Source organism: Brassica rapa, chromosome A08 (assembly GCF_000309985.2).
Source record: "Brassica rapa cultivar Chiifu-401-42 chromosome A08, CAAS_Brap_v3.01, whole genome shotgun sequence".
NCBI classification, from domain to species: Eukaryota; Viridiplantae; Streptophyta; class Magnoliopsida; order Brassicales; family Brassicaceae; genus Brassica; species Brassica rapa.
In genome coordinates this window covers 17,112,724-17,131,578 of record NC_024802.2, presented here as the reverse complement: position 1 = coordinate 17,131,578, position 18,855 = coordinate 17,112,724, and the positions used below count along the sequence as shown (strand labels likewise).

Genomic DNA, 18,855 nt, shown 5'->3' with positions numbered 1-18,855 from the left:
TTGTCTTGGATCTCTCCCACTATCTAATTTTATGTCTGCGAGTTTGTATGTCTTGAGTTTAATGTAGATCTTTCAAAAAACAGCAATTTTATTATGTCTGCGAGTTTGTATGTCTTAACTTTATATATAGAGCTGCTAACAACAGTCATTCTCCTGACAAGTTTATGTTGTTTTATGTCCTAAAAAATTAGTTTTTGTTTTAGTTTTTAGGTTTTATATTACAAACTTCGATTTTGAAGATAATTAGGAAAATTTATAAAATTTTATACAGCTGTCATTCTTATCTTGAATTATAAAATATCATATATCAAATTTGGAAACTGTAGTTACAAAAAAACAGTCATTCTCCTGCTAGATTTCAGGTGTTTTATTACCTAAACAAAATTAGTTTTTTTTTTTCAGGTTCTATTTCTACAAACTCCAGTGTTTGAAAATAATTATAAAATTTTATGCATAAATATAAAGCTGTCACTTTTATTTCTATTTTTATGGGATTTATATGCAATAATATGAGTAATCGAATCCTGAGTGAAAGCATATAACAAAACCCCTTTTTGTAATTATTAACTAATACAAAGTTTTGACTCCAACTAGGAGTTGAAAATCGAGTAATAAAAAGATTACTCAGAAGGGATTTTACTTATTTTAGTGCAAAAACAGAGACGAGAGAGAAGAGAGACCATGAGAGCTCAGAACAATGCAGGATGCGAAGACCTTGATTCCATGAGAATATACATCGCTTGCAATATAGGTTTATCTGAGATTAACTTATCCTCGTCCCTGAGATGAATTCAGTGAATGATTCTCATTAGCAAAATCCAATAATAGCAAAAAAAAAACAAACTTGAAAGACAAGAAACAGGGGAGATGCAAAGTGTGAAACCTGCAAGCTTATGGGATTCGGTTTTTGTTCCCATTGTTGGAAGTGGCTTCTGCTTCTTCACGCTTCCCTTTGAATGAGAAGTTGAATCCGGAAGTTGTAGACCCTCCAAAACGTTTTGAAGCAATATCAAAGCGTTCCATCATCCGTGTAACCCCAGCTATTCCAGCGTTCATCTCACGTTGTACTCCTTTGCTCAGTTCTTTCACTGAGTTGTTGCGAGCAAGTAGCTTCTCTTTAAGACCTTGTTTACTCTTAGAGATCGATTCTTTGTACCTGGAGGAGGCATGTCTCCATACCATCAGTTTGACTTTTCAACAAAAGAAGATGATGAATTGAGTTTTGTGGGCACACCTTGCGGAAGCAGCAGCTAGTTTGGATTTAATGGCTTCTGGAAGAGACGATGCTTCAGATGGAGAAGGTCCAGGGGAGATTCTGGTTACAGATACAAGAGAAGATGAAGATGTGTTAACCAGGGTTTAGGTCAGTTAAGCATTCTATAAGAAACAAGCTAACAGACATGGTCTCGAGTTCCATCGCCATGCAAATTCACTACAACCAGCAGTAACTAAGTGAAAAGCTTCAATTTTTAGATGATATTGTGTAGTGTGAATATACCTGGATCCATTGCTGGTATCAGCAGGAGAAGCAGGAGATGGGGGGTTAGCATTCTGATGTTGAACATGGGAGATAACAGCAGAGGTATGACCAAGATTGGGCATATCAGAAGGAGTGGGATCATTGGAGGGTATTGGAGTGTCCCTAGTACGAAGCAAACAACGTCTATGGGCAGCTTCAGTGAGATGCCTAAGGAATTGTTCATCAAAGCTGCTCTCCTCCTGGAAAAAAAAAACACATCATTATCCAGTACTCCTCATTGCAACTACCAATGCACAATGAATAATAATTACTAAACGAACCTCCTCTGAGTGAAAGTCCTCCTCATTGGAGTGAGGAATGGAACTTCTTGGAGAGGATGGAGATCTCATCTTGGTGGTTTGGATCAGCCTTTCCTTATCCACAGCAGCCAAAAGCTCTTGGCTAAAAGAAAAAAAAGTACATCAAAACCAAATAGTACATGTAACAAGAAAGGATCATGAGTATACCTGAGAGGATCTTTGAGGACAAAGAATTGCCAGCAAATAGGACACTCTTTGCTTCTCTGAGACCTGTGCTAAATCACGAATCAAGTCACCAATAGACGAACAAGATTCAATTCTAAAACAACATAATACCATTCAATGATGCACTGAAGGTGATACTCATGCTTGCAACTTGTAACCTGACAAACCCATAAAGTAACAAACATTGGCATTTTCAAAAATCATCCCTTTCAACGATGAATGGTTCGAGAATAAATCAAAGGATCTAGATTTAAGCATCAGGGAGAAGGTAATCGTAAAACCCATGAAGAGAAAAGAGAGAATCTTACAGTGGCAGGGTCCTGGGGAGTGAAAGACTCGAGGCAGATGCTGCAAGCGTCGTCGGTATCATCATCATCGAAGGCAGAGGAAGAAGAGGAAGAAGCAATGGCGGGACTGAAAGGAGGAGACTTTTCGGATAAGGTGAAAGCAGAAGCATAACTGAAACTAGACATTGTGGATGATGATGAAGATGAAGATGGAGAAGCTGTGGATTGAGATTGAGATCAAGAGGCAGAGGTGAGGAGGTGATCACATAAAAAGAAGACTGAGAAGTCAAAGCAAAGAATAATGCGGAAAAAGTCAAAAAAAAAAGGGAAATTGCAAGGCCGTGGAGCAAAGTTCGATTCCGACGGTTTCTTTCTCTCTCTCTCTCTTTTTATTTTATTTTATTTTTTTGGTTACACTTATTGGTTGGGCCTTTGCTTGCTCTTTACCTTTACTCTAGGCCTACTTTACTCCATTATTTATTAGATTCTTTACCTACTTCTCCATCACAGATATGGTCCCAGTTCTGTAAAGTTAAAATACAGAAATTTTAGCAAAAGTTTACACTTCAAGTTCAAGCTAGGCATTGGCATATTATCTAACAGAACTGGCACCAAACTAAAAAACTGAAGCAGAAACCAGAATTAAACTGTAACATCCCAAGTTGTGATATATGGTAAGGTTTAAAATGATTAATTTGGTTATATATATCATCAAAGTTGATTTATCTTTTTCATCACAAATCCGTTTAGAACTCCATGGTTAAGCGTGCTCGGATTAGAACATCGAAAGGATGAGTGATCTATCGGAAAGTGATTCAGAATACCGTGCGAGTGAGGCTAAAAACACAGGAAAAGGTCGGTTGGTGATTTGCAAGACTAGTAAACAATGATTTTTAGCCTTTGAAAAATTAACGCACCGCCCGTCAGACGGGATGGATTCCATGGACCGAGATAGCAGGCGTGGATGGCCCATTAGTCGAGAAGTTATAGAAACTTACAAAAACTAAAATGATTCTATTTTTTTTCTAAACCCAAAAAATCAAACTAAACCGAAAACTGAATGGATATACATGAATATTTGAAATACTAACTACATATCTAAAAAATATAATTTATAAATCACATATTATTCAAAAATAACATAAAAAATCGAGTTTAACTCTAGTTTTGGTTTATGTCGGTTTTTAGATTTATACCCGATTTGGAATTAAATTTAGTTTGGCTCCATTTCAGATTTCATAAGAAACTGAAAATCGATCCGTCAAACCAATATGATTCAATAAAACATAGAGTTATATTTTATTTAAATTGATGAAAGAAATCAAAACAACTTTTAACTTAAAAAAAAGTATTAAAACTAGCGTTTTAAATATCAATAAAATAAATATGTATATATATGATCAATTTTATTTATAATTTACACATAATTGTACAACTAATATGAATTAATCTGTTTTTCAGTGCTAAAATGACGAGATCAAACAAAATAAAAAATAAAATAAAATATTTATGAAAATAGAGTGCAGCTAACTAGAAAAATATGACATAATTTTGATAGAATTCGAAAGAAAACATCATACTTTTGAGAATTGACAATCTAAAATTATTATTTTATCATAAATTTGAATAGATTACAAGGAAAAAAAGGAAAAGAATAGGGTAAGAGAGACAAATTTCCTACCAACACTAATGATTATAGACTCTCAAAATAGTCTAGTTTATCTAAAAAAAATGTTTTAAATTTTATCATATAGATTTTCAATATATTTTCAATTTTAATTATTTTATATTTCAAAAAAATAATTATTTTATTAAAATTTAATTAACTAAAATTTATGAAAATAATTAATCACAAAATGTTGTATTTATAATAAATTTAATATTTTTAATATGTTTTAAAACTCTATATGAGAATATATTTTTTAATTAATTTATGTGGTGGTAATCTTTTTTGTTTGTTCAAATGTGGTGGTAATCTATATCTTTCGAAACCAAAGAACGTGGTCTATACCAACCAAGACCATATGGGTACTCGAGGCCTCCATTTTGGGATTGGCTACTTCCACTAGCTTCCTCTCTTCTCCTGCTTTTTCTCTCAGAACTGGGTGAGGTAACTTGAGACTTGTAAGTTGTAACCCTTTTAAAATCAAGTTCGATTCTTGTTCTCAGTTATGTGTTTCCGACACAAAGCTTTTGTCTTTACTGCTGCTATGCCTTTTTTTTTCCCCTTTAATTTGTAAAGTCTCTTCTTTATGGATTTTTCAGATTCCTTGAAGCAGTTAGGTTAAAACAATGGTTGTGTTTGGGAATGTTTCCGCGGCGAATTTGCCTTATCAAAATGGATTTTTGAAGGCAATTTCATCTGGAGGTTGTGATTTAATGGGACACCGCAGCTTCAAAATTTCAACTTCTTTTAAGACAAGAACAAGGAGGAGGAGGAGTGCTGGTCCTTTGCAGGTCTCTGTCTGTTTCATTCAAAAAAATCTGATCAAAGTATTATTGGTGATCAAAAGAGCCCAATTTTGAACTGTGTTGTTAGGTAGTTTGTGTGGATATACCAAGGCCAGAGCTAGAGAACACTGTCAACTTCTTGGAAGCTGCAAGTTTGTCTGCATCTTTCCGTAGTGCTCCTCGTCCTGCGAAGCCTTTAAAAGTTGTCATCGCTGGTGCTGGTATGATGAATGTGTTTAAACTTATTAGCTTCCTCTTCTTGCTCCCCTTCGGATTCTGATGTGGTGAAGCTCTTTTGCCTCTCGAAATAAATTGCAGGATTGGCTGGATTGTCAACAGCAAAGTACCTGGCTGATGCAGGACATAAACCTCTGTTGCTTGAAGCGAGAGATGTTCTTGGGGGAAAGGTAAAACTTGTTTACATTCATCATTCTTATTAAGACTTGCTAGTCTCCAAAGTCCCTGCACCAATTTGAGTTTATGAGACTATACTACATGATATATAACTAATGTATAGAGTGTTACAGCTCTTAGGTACAAAAATTACGTACCTGTATCTGTCTTATTTGTTGTTTTAGTCCTTCAATGCCAATTAAAGATCATCTATTAACGATGTGGAAGTATGTGTTCCTCTCCAGATAGCTGCATGGAAGGATGAAGATGGAGATTGGTATGAAACCGGTTTACATATATTTTGTAAGTTCAAAAATTCATACTCTCTCCGTTGCTCCTCCAAGTATGTATGTATTTTCTCACTTTCATAACTTGGATTTGGAGTTACATGTGATTTACCAATATGTGCCCTAGCCTCTTATCTTCTATAGCTGAATTAGATATCTTTTTTAGTAGCATGCATTTACTGTTAAACGATGTCAGTGAGAGAATAAGCAATTAGAGTTCAATTTGATAGTCTCAAGGATTCTTGAACCTTTTATAATCTTGCACACCTTTTCAAATATGCTCATTGGGAAAGATGTAACACAAAGCGTGAGATTAACTAATGGTCAACAAAGTTTATTTATCTTTCCTGTTAATTCTATTCCTAATTGAAATTTAACTCTCTCTTTTTTTCCTTGATTTTTAAAGTTGGTGCTTATCCGAATGTGCAAAACTTATTTGGAGAACTTGGGATCAATGATCGGCTGCAGTGGAAGGAACACTCCATGATTTTCGCCATGCCAAGTAAACCTGGAGAATTTAGTAGATTTGATTTCCCAGATGTCCTCCCAGCACCCTTAAACGGTGAGATGATAAAACTTATAAGCATAGTTTTTATCTTCAAGTTGTTTGAACCTTTCAAACTATATCATATGTTAGGACAACACATGTTGGTTTAAGTTGTTAATGCGGATACTTTTACCTTTGTAGGAATATGGGCTATATTGAGGAACAACGAGATGCTGACATGGCCAGAGAAAATAAAGTTTGCTATTGGACTTCTTCCGGCTATGGTCGGAGGTCAGGCTTATGTTGAGGCTCAAGATGGTTTATCAGTTGAACAATGGATGAGAAAGCAGGCGAGTTCCCTCTGATAGAGTTTCTTTGTTGCTTCCTTCTCGTGTGCTCAAGTTTTCACTTTGGTTTCTATGTATTCTTTACAGGGAGTACCTGATCGGGTGACAGATGAGGTGTTCATTGCCATGTCAAAGGCGCTAAACTTTATAAACCCAGACGAACTTTCAATGCAATGCATTTTGATAGCTTTGAATCGGTTTCTTCAGGTTTTTTTGGCAAACTCTTCCTTTTTCCTCTCTCTCTCTATTACTCTTCTCTTAATTATAGAAACTGCGATTTTGACAGGAGAAACATGGATCGAAGATGGCGTTCTTAGATGGTAATCCACCGGAGAGGCTTTGTATGCCAATAGTGGAACATATTCGATCACTAGGTGGTGAAGTACGTCTTAACTCAAGGATAAGGAAGATTGAGCTCGAGGATGATGGTACTGTTAAGAGTTTCTTACTCACTGATGGAACCACTATCCAAGGAGACGCTTATGTCTTTGCCACTCCAGGTTTCATTTCTTGTGCTGTCTTTTTTGGATTTACATTCCATTTAAGGGATCCTACTTCATATGCTGTTTTACTCTTGTAGTGGATATCCTGAAGCTTCTTTTGCCGGACTCTTGGAAAGAGATACCATACTTCAAGAGATTGGAGAAGCTAGTTGGTGTGCCAGTTATTAACGTTCATATATGGTTTGATAAGAAACTGAAGAACACATATGATCATTTACTATTTAGCAGGTGAGTTTCGTGGGAATTTTAAAGGCATCTATGTTCATATTATCCTCCGTTAATACTTTTGACTTTAAAACTAGTATTCAACAAATCTTGTTGTCTTTGTGTTGCAGAAGTAACCTTCTGAGTGTGTATGCTGACATGTCGTTAACGTGTAAGGAATATTACGATCCTAACCGGTCAATGCTGGAGCTAGTATTTGCACCTGCGGAGGAATGGATATCAAGGAGCGACTCTGACATCATTGATGCAACGATGAAAGAGCTCGAAAGACTCTTCCCTGACGAAATCGCCGCTGACCAAAGCAAGGCTAAAATTCTCAAGTACCATGTCGTCAAAACTCCAAGGTTAGTTAGAAGAAAAGTTATTATACTAAACCCCAAATGTCTCCCATTAAAATGATGATGGATACAATATCTATATCTCTATCAGGTCTGTGTACAAGACGATCCCAGACTGTGAACCATGTCGGCCACTACAAAGATCTCCTATTAAAGGATTCTACTTAGCTGGGGATTACACTAAACAGAAGTACTTAGCTTCCATGGAAGGCGCCGTTCTCTCTGGCAAATTCTGCTCTCAGTCTATTCTACAGGTCAGTCAAAACACATAGTAGATCAGTTTGTTGTTAACCAGTGACTCTTTTTCTGGTAAATGATCCGGTTTATTGCTTAGTCCCCCAATTTTTCAAGTTTGGTTAACTGAACTGATTCTTCAGGATTACGAGCTATTGGCTGCTTCCTCTGGACCGCAAAAGTTGTCGGAGACGACTCTATCAACATAAGAAAGGAAGCTTAAAATATTTTGTAACTTTTGTGTACAAACCTCATTTCAATACAAAGTTACAGATTTGGCAAAAAGGGAACAATGTATTGCCAGGAAAATATGGAATGCACTTGATTTATATGTGTACTATATATCAATATTCTAAATAAATAATGAATTCATTTCAAATAATCATTTTGCATTTCACTGGCTAGATTGCAATTAACTTTTTTTAGAACATCCAAGAAATTGTATGTATATAAAACATTATGTGAAAACACTTTGTATATTTATAATATAGTTTGTAGCTTTGTATGGCCTTGACTAAATTAGCCAGCAGTTATCAAGTGTGACCATCATCAAATTAGATGATTGGTTGTAAGCATTTTTTAACTTCTATTTTGTATAGAATAATTTCATTTCAGCAAAGCCAAAATTGACGCTACTCTCTGCAGTAAATGAATCTTATAGATTTGACATCTCTCCTTTTCTGTCGCTTTTATAATCTTGAAAAGTAATTATTGTGGATCTTTTGTAATCAAAGTTATTGCTTATATTTATTTTCTTCTGTACCGTTTTTTTTGTTTTTATTGTCTCGGTACAAAATGCATGGTGGATGTTTGATTGATCCCTGGCAAAACAAAATTAATTTTTTATTCTAAAGAGTGAGAAGAAAATCAAATAAAGAAATGAAATGTTATAACCACAATATATTTTCTCCTTTGGACTAGGCTGGTAGGGTCTATAAAGTCTCTTGAAAGTCACGTGAGAAGCGAACCTGAATTGCTTTTGGCTTTGGGTAATGAAGACATTCATGTGACAAAAGTACAATAAGTTATGGGAACTACGGAATGAATCCAGTAGCTGGATCTGAACCAAAAACTCATTATTATTTGTTGAGTAAAAATAATTTAATTTTGGGTTTTGTTAAGTGGAGAAGCTAACGATCAGTTGGTAACTAACAAACGTCACCAAGAATGATAATGATCAAGTGAGAATTAGCAATGAGCCAATGAAATACTTCATACAAAAAATATCTCCGTACAATTATACGAAATAATGGGCCCCACTCACCGATCGGGCGTTTGGTTAACTTATCTGAGTGGGCTTTTGCTTCGCTTCTTCGTTTTCCAACAAAGACATTTGCTTTTGTAACTTTTTTAACTCCAAAACATTCTTTCTTTGTAACTCCTCTCCTTCTCTTTAAACCTAGAGCAACAGAAAAAACACACACACACACACATGGATTCTCAGGAACACAACATTACACAACACTCTCCAGGTTTCTTCTTAATCATTACCAATGTGTTTATGGTTTTCTTTCTGAAGTCTCAATTTTTGGATCTTTCAATGTCGTATCATTCTTAGTTGATTTTCTCTCTCTTACCTTGTTGTCTCTTTGTAATTTCTGCTTCTCAGTTTATCATATCATTTTTGATTTCCCTCTTTTTTTCTTACTGTTTGTTAATATTATCAGCCTGTTCATGTCTTTTTTAAAAATCAATGTGCATAAAAATAAATTGTTTTTCTCTTTCTATATGATTTTTGTAGCTTTCTAGCAAAATTTGGCTTTTGCAATAATGGCTTCTTCCTTTTTTTTGTCCTGTATTCTCTATTTGTTTAATGAGTTTACTTTCTGATATTTTTTAAGTTTTTCTTAATCAGAATATATCAATTTTGAAGTATATAGACACTGAAGAAGAATATCTTTGTGAAATCTGTTCTTCTTTTTTTTTTTACAGGAGGAGGTAAGAGCCATGTCTGCAGTAAATGTGGTTGGAATTACCCAAATCCACATCCTAGTGCTAAAAACCGGCGTGCCCACAAGAAAATATGTGGAACCATCAAAGGATTTGAGATCCTTGGTTCCGACCACCAGAATCTTGATTTTCAGAAAGGACAATGTTTGGATGATGAGCCAAAAACCCCAAGTAAGAACATTTGTGACTTGTGGTGGTAAAAAGTAGAAAGAACACTGTTTAACCTGTGTCATTGTTGTTTGTTCCTTGATGCTAAATGTGTGTTTGATGTCGGGGTCAGGTCCAAGAGTTGTGGATGAGAGAATTGGTGATAGAATAAGTGAAGAAGATGTGTTTGCAGATGCTGTTTGTGAATTTTCTAGCAGCGTTGTGTCTGATTCTGTCAAGGAAAAGGAGGAGGAGGAGACACCAGCAAATGGTATGGCAAAGAGTGCTACGGATCTTGGTGAGTTTTACATTCTTTTGATAAAACAATTCATAGATATAATGTTACCTTTGATGCTGCTATTTGGTGAAACATGGTATTCTTTTTGTGATATTTTAATGTGTTTGGTAGGCTCTGTCTTTCTAAGATATTAAGTCTTGATTATTATTTTTTTTCCTTGCGAGAAATCAAACCTGTAGCCAAATCTTATTATCTATCTCAAAGGGAAACACAATTCACTTCATAAGCCATCTGATTATTACATTTTATCGGTTTTATTACCGTTTGGCTTTCTTGTTTTGCCTGTTCTATTTTGACGATTGATATGAAACGTTTCAGGTGAAGCTCAGGAGTGCAACAAAAGCTCTGAAGTGGTTCAAGAGAGTTTGGATGTTCTTCTACCTGTCCAAGTCCTTGAGAACTTCCCAAGTTCAGCTGAAGCAGCGGATACATGTGGAGAAAGTTCATCTCAGGTCATTCATGATGGTCGTAGTACCATATCAAATGTTGGATTAGAGACAGAATGCAAAGGAAACGTAGCGGATGAATCTGAATCTATGTTAGCAGCATCTGCGTTAGGAAAGAGAGTGGATACTTCATGGAACGATGAAGTGATTTACTCAGACTTGGAGGGTCCCCATGGATTTGAAGAAATGAATATGAATCCTCCTGGTGAAGCTGATGACTATACAGTGGGTGATAAGACTCCGGTCGATACTCCTCCTGTAGAAACCATTGCAGACCAAGATATCAACACCAGTCTATCTGCTCTTGATGCCATACCTTTTGCAGAAAATGCTCATGTCTCTTTGCATGGTACCAAAGCCCTTGAAGAAAGTGAAACTGGTACTCTTACTCAGGCAGATAATTCAGGCGATCAGCCTGAAGGCTTAAGTATTGGCAGGGAAGTTCCTTCACCAGACAAACTTCCCTTGGCAGACAAAACTGAACCTCAAGGCCATACTTCTTTGGCTGGGCTCCCCAGCGCAGAGAGCATAGTAATGCCCAAGATTGACCCTGCTGAAGATATCAAAATGAAACCTGAATCATCTTTTGGTGCTTCCCAAGAAACTGTTGAATCAGAGACCGTGACAACTTCCCTACCTGCAGTAGATCCTAATGCTGATGTGAGCCATTCAGTTCTCATTGGTCGTGAGAGTGAACTTATCCAATCAAATGTTGTAGCTGAGGAGAAGAGCACAATTAGCGAGCTCAGTTCTCAATCAACTTGTCCTGTTGAACACTACGTTTCTCCAGTGTATGTTGCATTAGAGGGAGATGAACCACCAAGCGTTCAGGATAAAAGTTCAACAGACACATCTAAAGACTCCATCCTCCAAATCGGTGCTGAAGCTTGTGAAAGTACTGATGAAGAAGATTGCACTAAAACTAATCAGAAGTTGGTGGAAAGCGGAAGGACAGAATCCAATAGAGTTGTTGGTGGCTTAGGGGTTATTCAAGCAAATGAGATTGATGGTAATGACAAAGCACACAACAATTATGCTGAAGTCCCTGTGACAATTGGATCAAATGACCATAGAGATTACGGGAGGTTGCAGAATCTGTCAGAAGCACACATTAGATCTCTGGTTTTGAGTCCGATAGTCACTACATCTAATGCCGTTTCAGGTGCTACTACTTCACCTTCACTCATTGAAAAGGGAATGTTATTATTATGCACCATTAAGTCGAGTTTTTTTATTTGAACAGGACATAGTGACGAATCTCAATCATCATCACTTGATGTTTGTCTGTCGAAGAACCAAGAGATCACAACAAGCTGGAGCACAGCAAAGGAGCAGCATGTCCCGCTGAAGAACCTTTTGAACGAAGCAAGGTCACCAAGGGTAGAGGCAGCAAGTAATATACCGAGAGTGAGTTCGATACTGGAGCAAGGGACATCCCCTGAAGACGAGGGTGGGTGGCCAGAGAGGAGAGAAGTGAGTGAGGAGTGGAACTCGCCAGCAAAGTATCCAGTGGAGAGGAAAGTGAAAGGAAGACCCTTTTGGGTTCCATTTGTTTGCTGTTCCTCTGCTAAGTAAAATCTCTCTCTCTGTTGTATAATTTTAGTAGGATGATGAACGATTCTAAGGACTTATCTACAAGCTCTTAGTTGTTTGGTTCTTGTATGAGGAGGAGCCTTTGTTATATGCAGACCACTTATGAATTTCACCTTTTATCATATGACAATTTTTTTTTTGCGTTTTTCATTAGAGTTTGCTAGTTTTCTTTTTTTTTTCTTTTTTTATCAAAAGAGTTTGCTAGTTTTAATTTGAACTTCTAAGAGCATGATTATAGCAGTTTCTAAAACCGGTTTCTGCAGGAAATTAATGTGTAGAGCCTCACTTTTTCTAAAAAAAACGGTCACCAAAATCGCAAACTAAGAATCGGTCTTGGGTCAGTTTTGTAATATTTGCGGGTTCCATCGACATGTGGCGACCCGCGATTGGTTCAATCACAAAAGAGTTTCACAGATAATGATCGTCTAAGGTAATAAAAAGCAGGTAAACGTTAGAAAGAGCACTGATTCCGGTTTAGTTAACCAATTATAGCATTGTTACTCCGAGCTATCTACTAATAATAGCAATCCCAATTAATTCAAAAAGTTGTGTCTTTTGAAAAAAAAGTATAAAGGGTTGTGTCTTTTCTAAAAGTTCTATGTTGTAAGGTTGTGTCTTTTCCAATTAATTCCTAAGGTTGTGAACTTCAGTTATGTTGAAAGGTTGTGTCTTTTGAAAAAGAAGTGTAAAGGCTTGTGTCTTTTCTAAAAGTTCTATGTTGTAAGGTTATGACTTTTCCAATTAATTCCTAAAGTTGTGAACTTCAATTATGTTGAAAAGTTGTGTCTTTTCTAAAAATTCTATGTTGTAAGGTTGTGTCTTTTTAAAAATTGTCTAAAAGTTATGACTATTAATAAGTATCTTTTAAAAAATGAAAAGTTGTGAATATAAAAGAATGCGACTATTCAAATTGAAGGGTTGTGACTATTCAAATAGGTTTTAATGTGAAGAGTTGTGTTTTTTATTCTCAAGGGTTGCAAAGAATGTCACAAAATGTTGCATCCTTTTGTTGTATCTACCTGCTTAACTTTTTAAAAGTTGCATACTTTACCACTCGTACATTTCCAATTTGATTTGTTGTAAAAGCCCAACGGCTGCAACTTTCTATATATTATTGTTATATATATATATATATATATTTATTTATTTCTAACTGTTTTACTTTCTAAATGTTGCATATGTTACTATTTGTACTTTTTCAGTTCTATTTAAACAATCTTGGGTCAAAATTTTATACACAAAAAATATAATGCTTAATGTTTCACACACGTACGTGATCAAGAAGTTGTCTCTTCCATTGTTATGAATTTCACTGATCATAAAGATAAAAGTTAAAGATGATGGTGAACTGTACGAGAGGAAAATTAATACATAAAATTGGATGAAAATGTTCTCAATAAATCAAGTCAGTGGGTGTTTTTTTTTAATTTGAAAGGACATTATCTCTTTCTGAATGTTTGGGACTGCGTGAGAGGAGATGGATGAATCACGTCTTCATTTTCGGCCAACTAACAATATTCTGTTCTCAGATTATTTACCGATTTTGACTTATTTAGTCTCTAATATTAGTAATTTTCCAGATTTTTTGCAGCAGTTAATTGTTATATCTTCCTAATCGATTTTCATTATGCTTTTCTGTATTTTTGTTAATTGGCATGTTTTGCTAGTATATCTGCGAGTCGCTTATTCAAATTCTACTGATGTCCCTTTTCATACTTGTATGTGTGTAACTAATTATAAGTGATACAGAATTATTCAATAACACCCAGTTAGGTTTTAACGGAAAAGGTGAAAAAATGGTTGGCTGAAGAATTTGATTATGGCTGTAACTGGTTACAAAATTTAGGAATACCATGAACCAAAGGAATATGTGTACCCAGAAACTAATTGTTTTCGTTATACTAACTACTTTTATTTTCATTGAGCCATGTTCATATGATACTGTATTTTTGACGTCTTTGGTTTGATATTTTAATTAGACACAGATACATATTTTATCATATATATTCATACCATACAAGTTAGCGTGTAAAATGTGTGTGTTTTTACTGAAATTAATAGATAATGTGTAATTTTGTGTCTTTTCATTATAATGTCAAAAGTTGTTTCATTTTTTAATTCTTTTAAGAGTTGTATCTTTTCATTGTAAAATACAAATTAGTTTTTAAAAAGATGACAAAATACCCCCAATAAATGTTTTTCTATAATTATTAATTTTAAAAGTTGTGACTTTTCATTTTATTCTAAATTATTTATTAAAAAATTGTTATAATATCTTAATAAGAATTTTCTGGCGAGTTTTATAGTTTTGGATTGTCAAAATGGTATCTCAAATCACCATGGCCGGGTGATTTTAAGTGTGTGTTGCACTTTCCAGATTCGTTATTGCTTTCAATCAACTGCAACAGAGAGATGTTTTAGTCATGAATCAACTGCAACTGCAACATAAAATCAGTTTCTGTGCGATATCGCACGGGTTCTTTACCTAGTATATAATAATACTATATTAAATTATACATTATGTATATTCACTGCCAGCAAAGATAAGATAATTAAAAGAAGGGGAAGTGTTCTCACATCTTACTTCTTAAACATATAACTTTTATGCAATAATACAAATGACACAATTACGATAACACCCTTATACTCCTCTATAAATAACAAATCTAAAAGCTTATAACCCAAAAAAAATTCACACATCAACACACAGACTTACATCAGATATTGTGGATACAATAAAGTGAAAATGGGAGATATGAGAAACTTGCTGAAGATGTTAATGATGGTTGTATTTGTTGGATGGATGTTCGTTTGGGTTATGATTTCAACTAACCTTTTCAAAAACAAGTGGACTCCCAAAATGACCAAGTATTTCAATACTACTTATTTTGGTCCTCAAGGTATTTCATTTCCCAACTTAAGTGTTGTCGCATTTATTTTGATATACAGATTCCTTTATCTCTGAGTGTTTATTATTTATCATGAATGTGTGTAGGCATAAATCTAGTGCTTCTTACCGTTCCAATGATGTTCATTGCGGTTCTGAGTTGTCTCTATTTGCATATCCAGAAGAAACCCACCCAAACTCAAAGGTTTGGTTGTTATACTATCATAGTTTTATAATGGACTATATAAATTTGTAAAAACTTATGAAATTCTTACTCATATAAATGCAGCAAATCTAAGATAAAAGGGAGAATGGGGAGGGTGATGATGGTGATGAACCCATTGGGGATAGTGACGGCCACAGAGTTTACTTTTTCTATATTGTTTGTGGGTCTTTTAATTTGGGCTCTCGCCAATTATCTCTACATTAGCTATTTCGTCAGTCTTCATAACCACGACAATGCAGAACTGTAAGTTTTGTTGTTTCTTATATTTTAGGTTTTATTTGAATACCTTCAAATATATTTAAATAAAAAAAACGATTTATGATGGTCTAGTTCGTGTTCCTAAGAGTATTTTTTTTTTTAAATACCAAATTCATAGAGGAGTTGATTACAAGTTAAAAATACCATGGTGCAGATGGATGGCAAAGTTTAGGGCTTTTGGGCTGAGAATAGGATACGTCGGCCACTATTGTTGGGCCTTTTTGTTCTTCCCCGTGACAAGAGCCTCAACGATTCTGCCACTAGTCGGGTTGACTTCAGAGTCAAGCATCAAATATCACATTTGGCTCGGACATATCTCAAACTTTACTTTCCTCGTTCACACCGTCGTTTTCCTTATCTACTGGGCCATGACCAATCAGTTGATGGATGTATGTTATATCTAACTTAATCTTATCATTATATTATCACGAAATCAAAATATTGTTGATCATTAACCTAGCTCGGCTCTGTGGCCAAGGAGAACAATCGCTACCAAGGAGCCTACTCAACCCCCAAAAAAATTATCTATCATTCTTTAATTTTGTTTCAGAACTGATTTTTTTTTCTTCTATATATATGAAGACTTTTGCATGGAATCCGACATATGTGCCTAATCTAGCTGGTACAATAGCCATGGTGATTGGAATAGTGATGTGGGTGACAAGTTTTCCATACTATAGACGAAAGAAGTTTGAGATTTTCTTCTACACTCACCAAATGTACGGTCTCTACATAATCTTCTACATGATCCATGTTGGAGACTCGTTTTGGGTAATAATAATGTTAAAGCGGCTCAGTTATGAATTAAATCACGCGATGTTGTAACCGGCACACCCGGTTAGTGATCTGCTTTAATTGATTCCGGTTCATATCCTAGATAATAAAATCGTTTTTGGTTTATATCTTCTCCTTCTTTATCATCGTCGTCCGTCAAAGCCACCCAAAAAGGATGCGAGCAATTCAAATCGTGACGACGCGACTGAGCTCGTGCTTGAGACCTATTCGATTCGAACTCGTTTCTTCGTCTTCTTCGCCTCGCCTGTTATCTAACTCTAGGCGCCTCATATGTACCGCCGCCGCGACGAAGTCGAACGGAGGCAGGTCCGGTTCGATTGTGGCTCCATTGGTGGAGAATGAAGAAGTTCAGAAGATCGATGTGAATCCACCTAAAGGAACTCGTGATTTCGCTCCTGAGGATATGCGTCTCCGCAACTGGCTCTTCAACCATTTCAAAGAGGTTTACTCAAATTTGCAAAAATTTGAATTTTTTTGTTCCTTCGATAGAACTTTGAACTCAAAGCTGCTTTGTAGGTATCACGGTTATTTGGGTATGAAGAAGTGGATTATCCAGTGTTGGAGACGGAGGCTTTGTTCATCAGAAAAGCAGGCGAGGAGATTAGAGACCAAGTAGGATCTTTATGCCTCAGTGTTGCAGTTTTAGTATCTTTTAGACTTAAGTTTATAGATGTAATCTCTTTCTAGTGTAGACCCATTAGCTTAGACTGTTGTGGTTGGTTGTGTAGCTATACTGCTTTGAAGATAGGGGTAATCGGCGTGTAGCATTGAGGCCTGAGCTTACTCCTTCTTTAGCCAGGCTTGTCATTCAGAAAGGGTAATATTAAATTTGTTCCTTTTTTAAGTTCTCAATGAGAATCTTCAGAGGATAGTTTTTTTTTATCTTCCAACATATTCTTTGTGGTCCAGAAAATCAGTTTCCCTTCCGTTGAAGTGGTTTGCTATTGGGCAATGTTGGCGCTACGAGAGAATGACAAGAGGAAGGAGACGTGAGCATTACCAGTGGAATATGGATATTATTGGTGTCCCTCATGTCACTGTATGGTTTCTCTCTCTCACGCTGTGTAATCGCTTTTACAAAGCCTTCTTATATTTTCTTGCTTGATTAGCCCCTCACCCTTTTCTTTTTTAGGCTGAAGCAGAACTAATTTCAGCTATAGTCACCTTCTTCAAGCGAATTGGGATCACTGCCTCAGATGTTGGTTTTAAAGTTTCTAGCCGCAAGGTATGTTGTTTATTTGAACATCTTGTTTCTTGCTTTACACTTAATATAACCAAGGAATGTTATTTGCTTGCAGTGACAAACATGATATTACGTTATTTTGCACCATCTGCAGTATCTTAATCCATAACTTCTTCCTTGTACAGGTCTTACAAGAATTGCTAAGAAAATATGGTGTACCTGAAAACTTGTTTGGCAGAGTTTGTATCATTATAGACAAGGTTAGTTGTTTAATTCTAAATGTTTTTTTTATGCTATTTTTAGTTCTGTCACCTTACTCTTATATGCTGGGTGAAACATAGATAGAAAAGATCCCAATTGATGAGATAAAAAAGGAACTTGGGTCCACTGGGATATCAGAAGATGCTATTGAACAGCTATTGCAAGTGCTTTCTGTCAAGTCCTTGGATGATTTGGAAGGTACTTTCCTTTCGCTATTCTTATTGAAACCTCTATCTAGCTACAAATAAGTTTAAAAAAACATGTAATTTTTGTTAATCAGATGTACTTGGTGGAGCTGGAGAAGCCATTGCAGATCTGAAACAACTCTTCTCACTTGCTGAAAAGTTTGGTTATTCAGAGTGGATACAGTTTGATGCATCTGTTGTGCGTGGTCTAGCGTATTACACTGGTATTGTCTTTGAGGTTAGCTTTTACGACATGATGCATTGGATACTGGTCTACTGTTTTTGTGATAGGAATTCATATAAAAAAAAAAGGTTAATCTGACAGGGATTTGATCGAAAAGGGAATCTACGAGCTATATGTGGTGGTGGGAGATACGACAGATTACTCCCCACTTATGGAGGCGATGACATTCCTGCCTGTGGTTTTGGTTTCGGCGATGCTGTAATTGTTGAAGTAAGTTTAAAGTCTCCGGTTGCTTTTCCATTACCAAAATTTGCAGTGAAAAAAGTTCAGTTTTAGCCTGAGAATATCTAACCCCTTTATTTCCTCTTCTACGTAGCTGCTTAAGGAGAAGAATTTGTTGCCAGAATTGGGACAAGAGGTGGAGAACATTGTGTGTGCTTTGGAAAAAGATCTCCAAGGAGCTGCAGGTACTGTTGCAACCGCTCTCAGAAGCAAAGGCCAAACCGTTGATTTGGTATTGGAGAGTAAACCGCTGAAATGGGTGTTCAAGAGGGCGGCTCGGATAAACGCAAGAAGGCTGATACTGGTTGGGAAGACAGAGTGGGAAGATGGTTCGGTGAGTGTGAAGGTTTTGTCTACAGGTGAGCAGTTCCAAGTAAAACTCAATGACTTGGAGTAATACATGAAAATTTCCATTTTTGAGCAGTTGAGTTGAAATGGAATCTTAATTTGATCGTGGAAGGTTTATATTAAGAATCTCATCTTTGTATGTCATTGAAGGTTTATTCAACAATTTTTTTTACCATTTACTATGAATGAAATAGAATAACCATTACAATAATTCCAAAAATAATATAAAATACAAAGATTTATTTCTTAACATATT

General features: G+C 35.8%; 4 protein-coding genes and 1 long non-coding RNA gene across 9 annotated transcripts; 3 read left to right on the top strand and 2 right to left on the bottom strand.

Moving 5' to 3' along the window:
* Nucleotides 1–456: 456 nt before the first annotated feature.
* LOC103835195 (E3 ubiquitin-protein ligase RHF1A) lies at nucleotides 457–2,995 on the bottom strand. Its single transcript, XM_009111319.3, has 8 exons — nucleotides 2,313–2,995; nucleotides 2,116–2,162; nucleotides 1,987–2,049; nucleotides 1,801–1,921; nucleotides 1,499–1,719; nucleotides 1,235–1,315; nucleotides 884–1,156; nucleotides 457–780 (listed from the first exon to the last, which is right to left on the bottom strand). Exons 1-7 carry the CDS (start codon nucleotides 2,475–2,477, stop codon nucleotides 892–894), a joined length of 963 nt encoding a protein of 320 aa, XP_009109567.2. The 5' UTR covers nucleotides 2,478–2,995; the 3' UTR covers nucleotides 457–780; nucleotides 884–891.
* Nucleotides 2,996–4,219: 1,224 nt separating this feature from the next.
* Nucleotides 4,220–7,935, top strand: LOC103835193 (15-cis-phytoene desaturase, chloroplastic/chromoplastic). Of its 4 annotated transcripts, none has more exons than XM_009111316.2 (13): nucleotides 4,220–4,415; nucleotides 4,557–4,748; nucleotides 4,831–4,963; nucleotides 5,061–5,149; nucleotides 5,381–5,438; nucleotides 5,829–5,984; nucleotides 6,111–6,259; nucleotides 6,344–6,463; nucleotides 6,543–6,756; nucleotides 6,837–6,987; nucleotides 7,095–7,328; nucleotides 7,414–7,576; nucleotides 7,700–7,935. In XM_009111316.2, the coding sequence occupies exons 2-13, from the start codon at nucleotides 4,584–4,586 to the stop codon at nucleotides 7,763–7,765; spliced, it is 1,698 nt and encodes a 565-aa protein (XP_009109564.2). In that variant the 5' UTR covers nucleotides 4,220–4,415; nucleotides 4,557–4,583; the 3' UTR covers nucleotides 7,766–7,935. The 4 variants fall into 4 exon arrangements, with proteins under 4 accessions (XP_009109564.2, XP_009109566.2, XP_009109565.2 ...); XM_009111318.3 differs by having other exon boundaries at nucleotides 4,224–4,396; nucleotides 7,700–7,913; XM_009111317.3 differs by having other exon boundaries at nucleotides 4,224–4,401; nucleotides 7,700–7,913.
* Nucleotides 7,936–8,175: 240 nt separating this feature from the next.
* On the top strand, nucleotides 8,176–12,135 carry LOC103835192. Of its 2 annotated transcripts, XM_033276342.1 has the most exons (6): nucleotides 8,176–9,028; nucleotides 9,489–9,677; nucleotides 9,787–9,951; nucleotides 10,270–10,765; nucleotides 10,805–11,559; nucleotides 11,641–12,135. In XM_033276342.1, exons 1-6 carry the CDS (start codon nucleotides 8,989–8,991, stop codon nucleotides 11,970–11,972), a joined length of 1,977 nt encoding a protein of 658 aa, XP_033132233.1. In that variant the 5' UTR covers nucleotides 8,176–8,988; the 3' UTR covers nucleotides 11,973–12,135. The 2 variants fall into 2 exon arrangements, with proteins under 2 accessions (XP_033132233.1, XP_009109563.1); XM_009111315.3 differs by having other exon boundaries at nucleotides 10,270–11,559.
* LOC117127092 lies at nucleotides 12,088–16,343 on the bottom strand. The gene is made up of 2 exons (XR_004449837.1): nucleotides 16,124–16,343; nucleotides 12,088–12,497 (listed from the first exon to the last, which is right to left on the bottom strand). It is a non-coding gene; the product is annotated as an uncharacterized LOC117127092 (long non-coding RNA).
* Nucleotides 16,263–18,845, top strand: LOC103835191 (histidine--tRNA ligase, chloroplastic/mitochondrial). The gene is made up of 10 exons (XM_009111314.3): nucleotides 16,263–16,598; nucleotides 16,673–16,768; nucleotides 16,885–16,973; nucleotides 17,066–17,195; nucleotides 17,289–17,381; nucleotides 17,525–17,599; nucleotides 17,681–17,798; nucleotides 17,881–18,023; nucleotides 18,111–18,239; nucleotides 18,346–18,845. Exons 1-10 carry the CDS (start codon nucleotides 16,311–16,313, stop codon nucleotides 18,646–18,648), a joined length of 1,464 nt encoding a protein of 487 aa, XP_009109562.1. The 5' UTR covers nucleotides 16,263–16,310; the 3' UTR covers nucleotides 18,649–18,845.
* The last annotated feature ends 10 nt before the right edge of the window (nucleotides 18,846–18,855 follow it).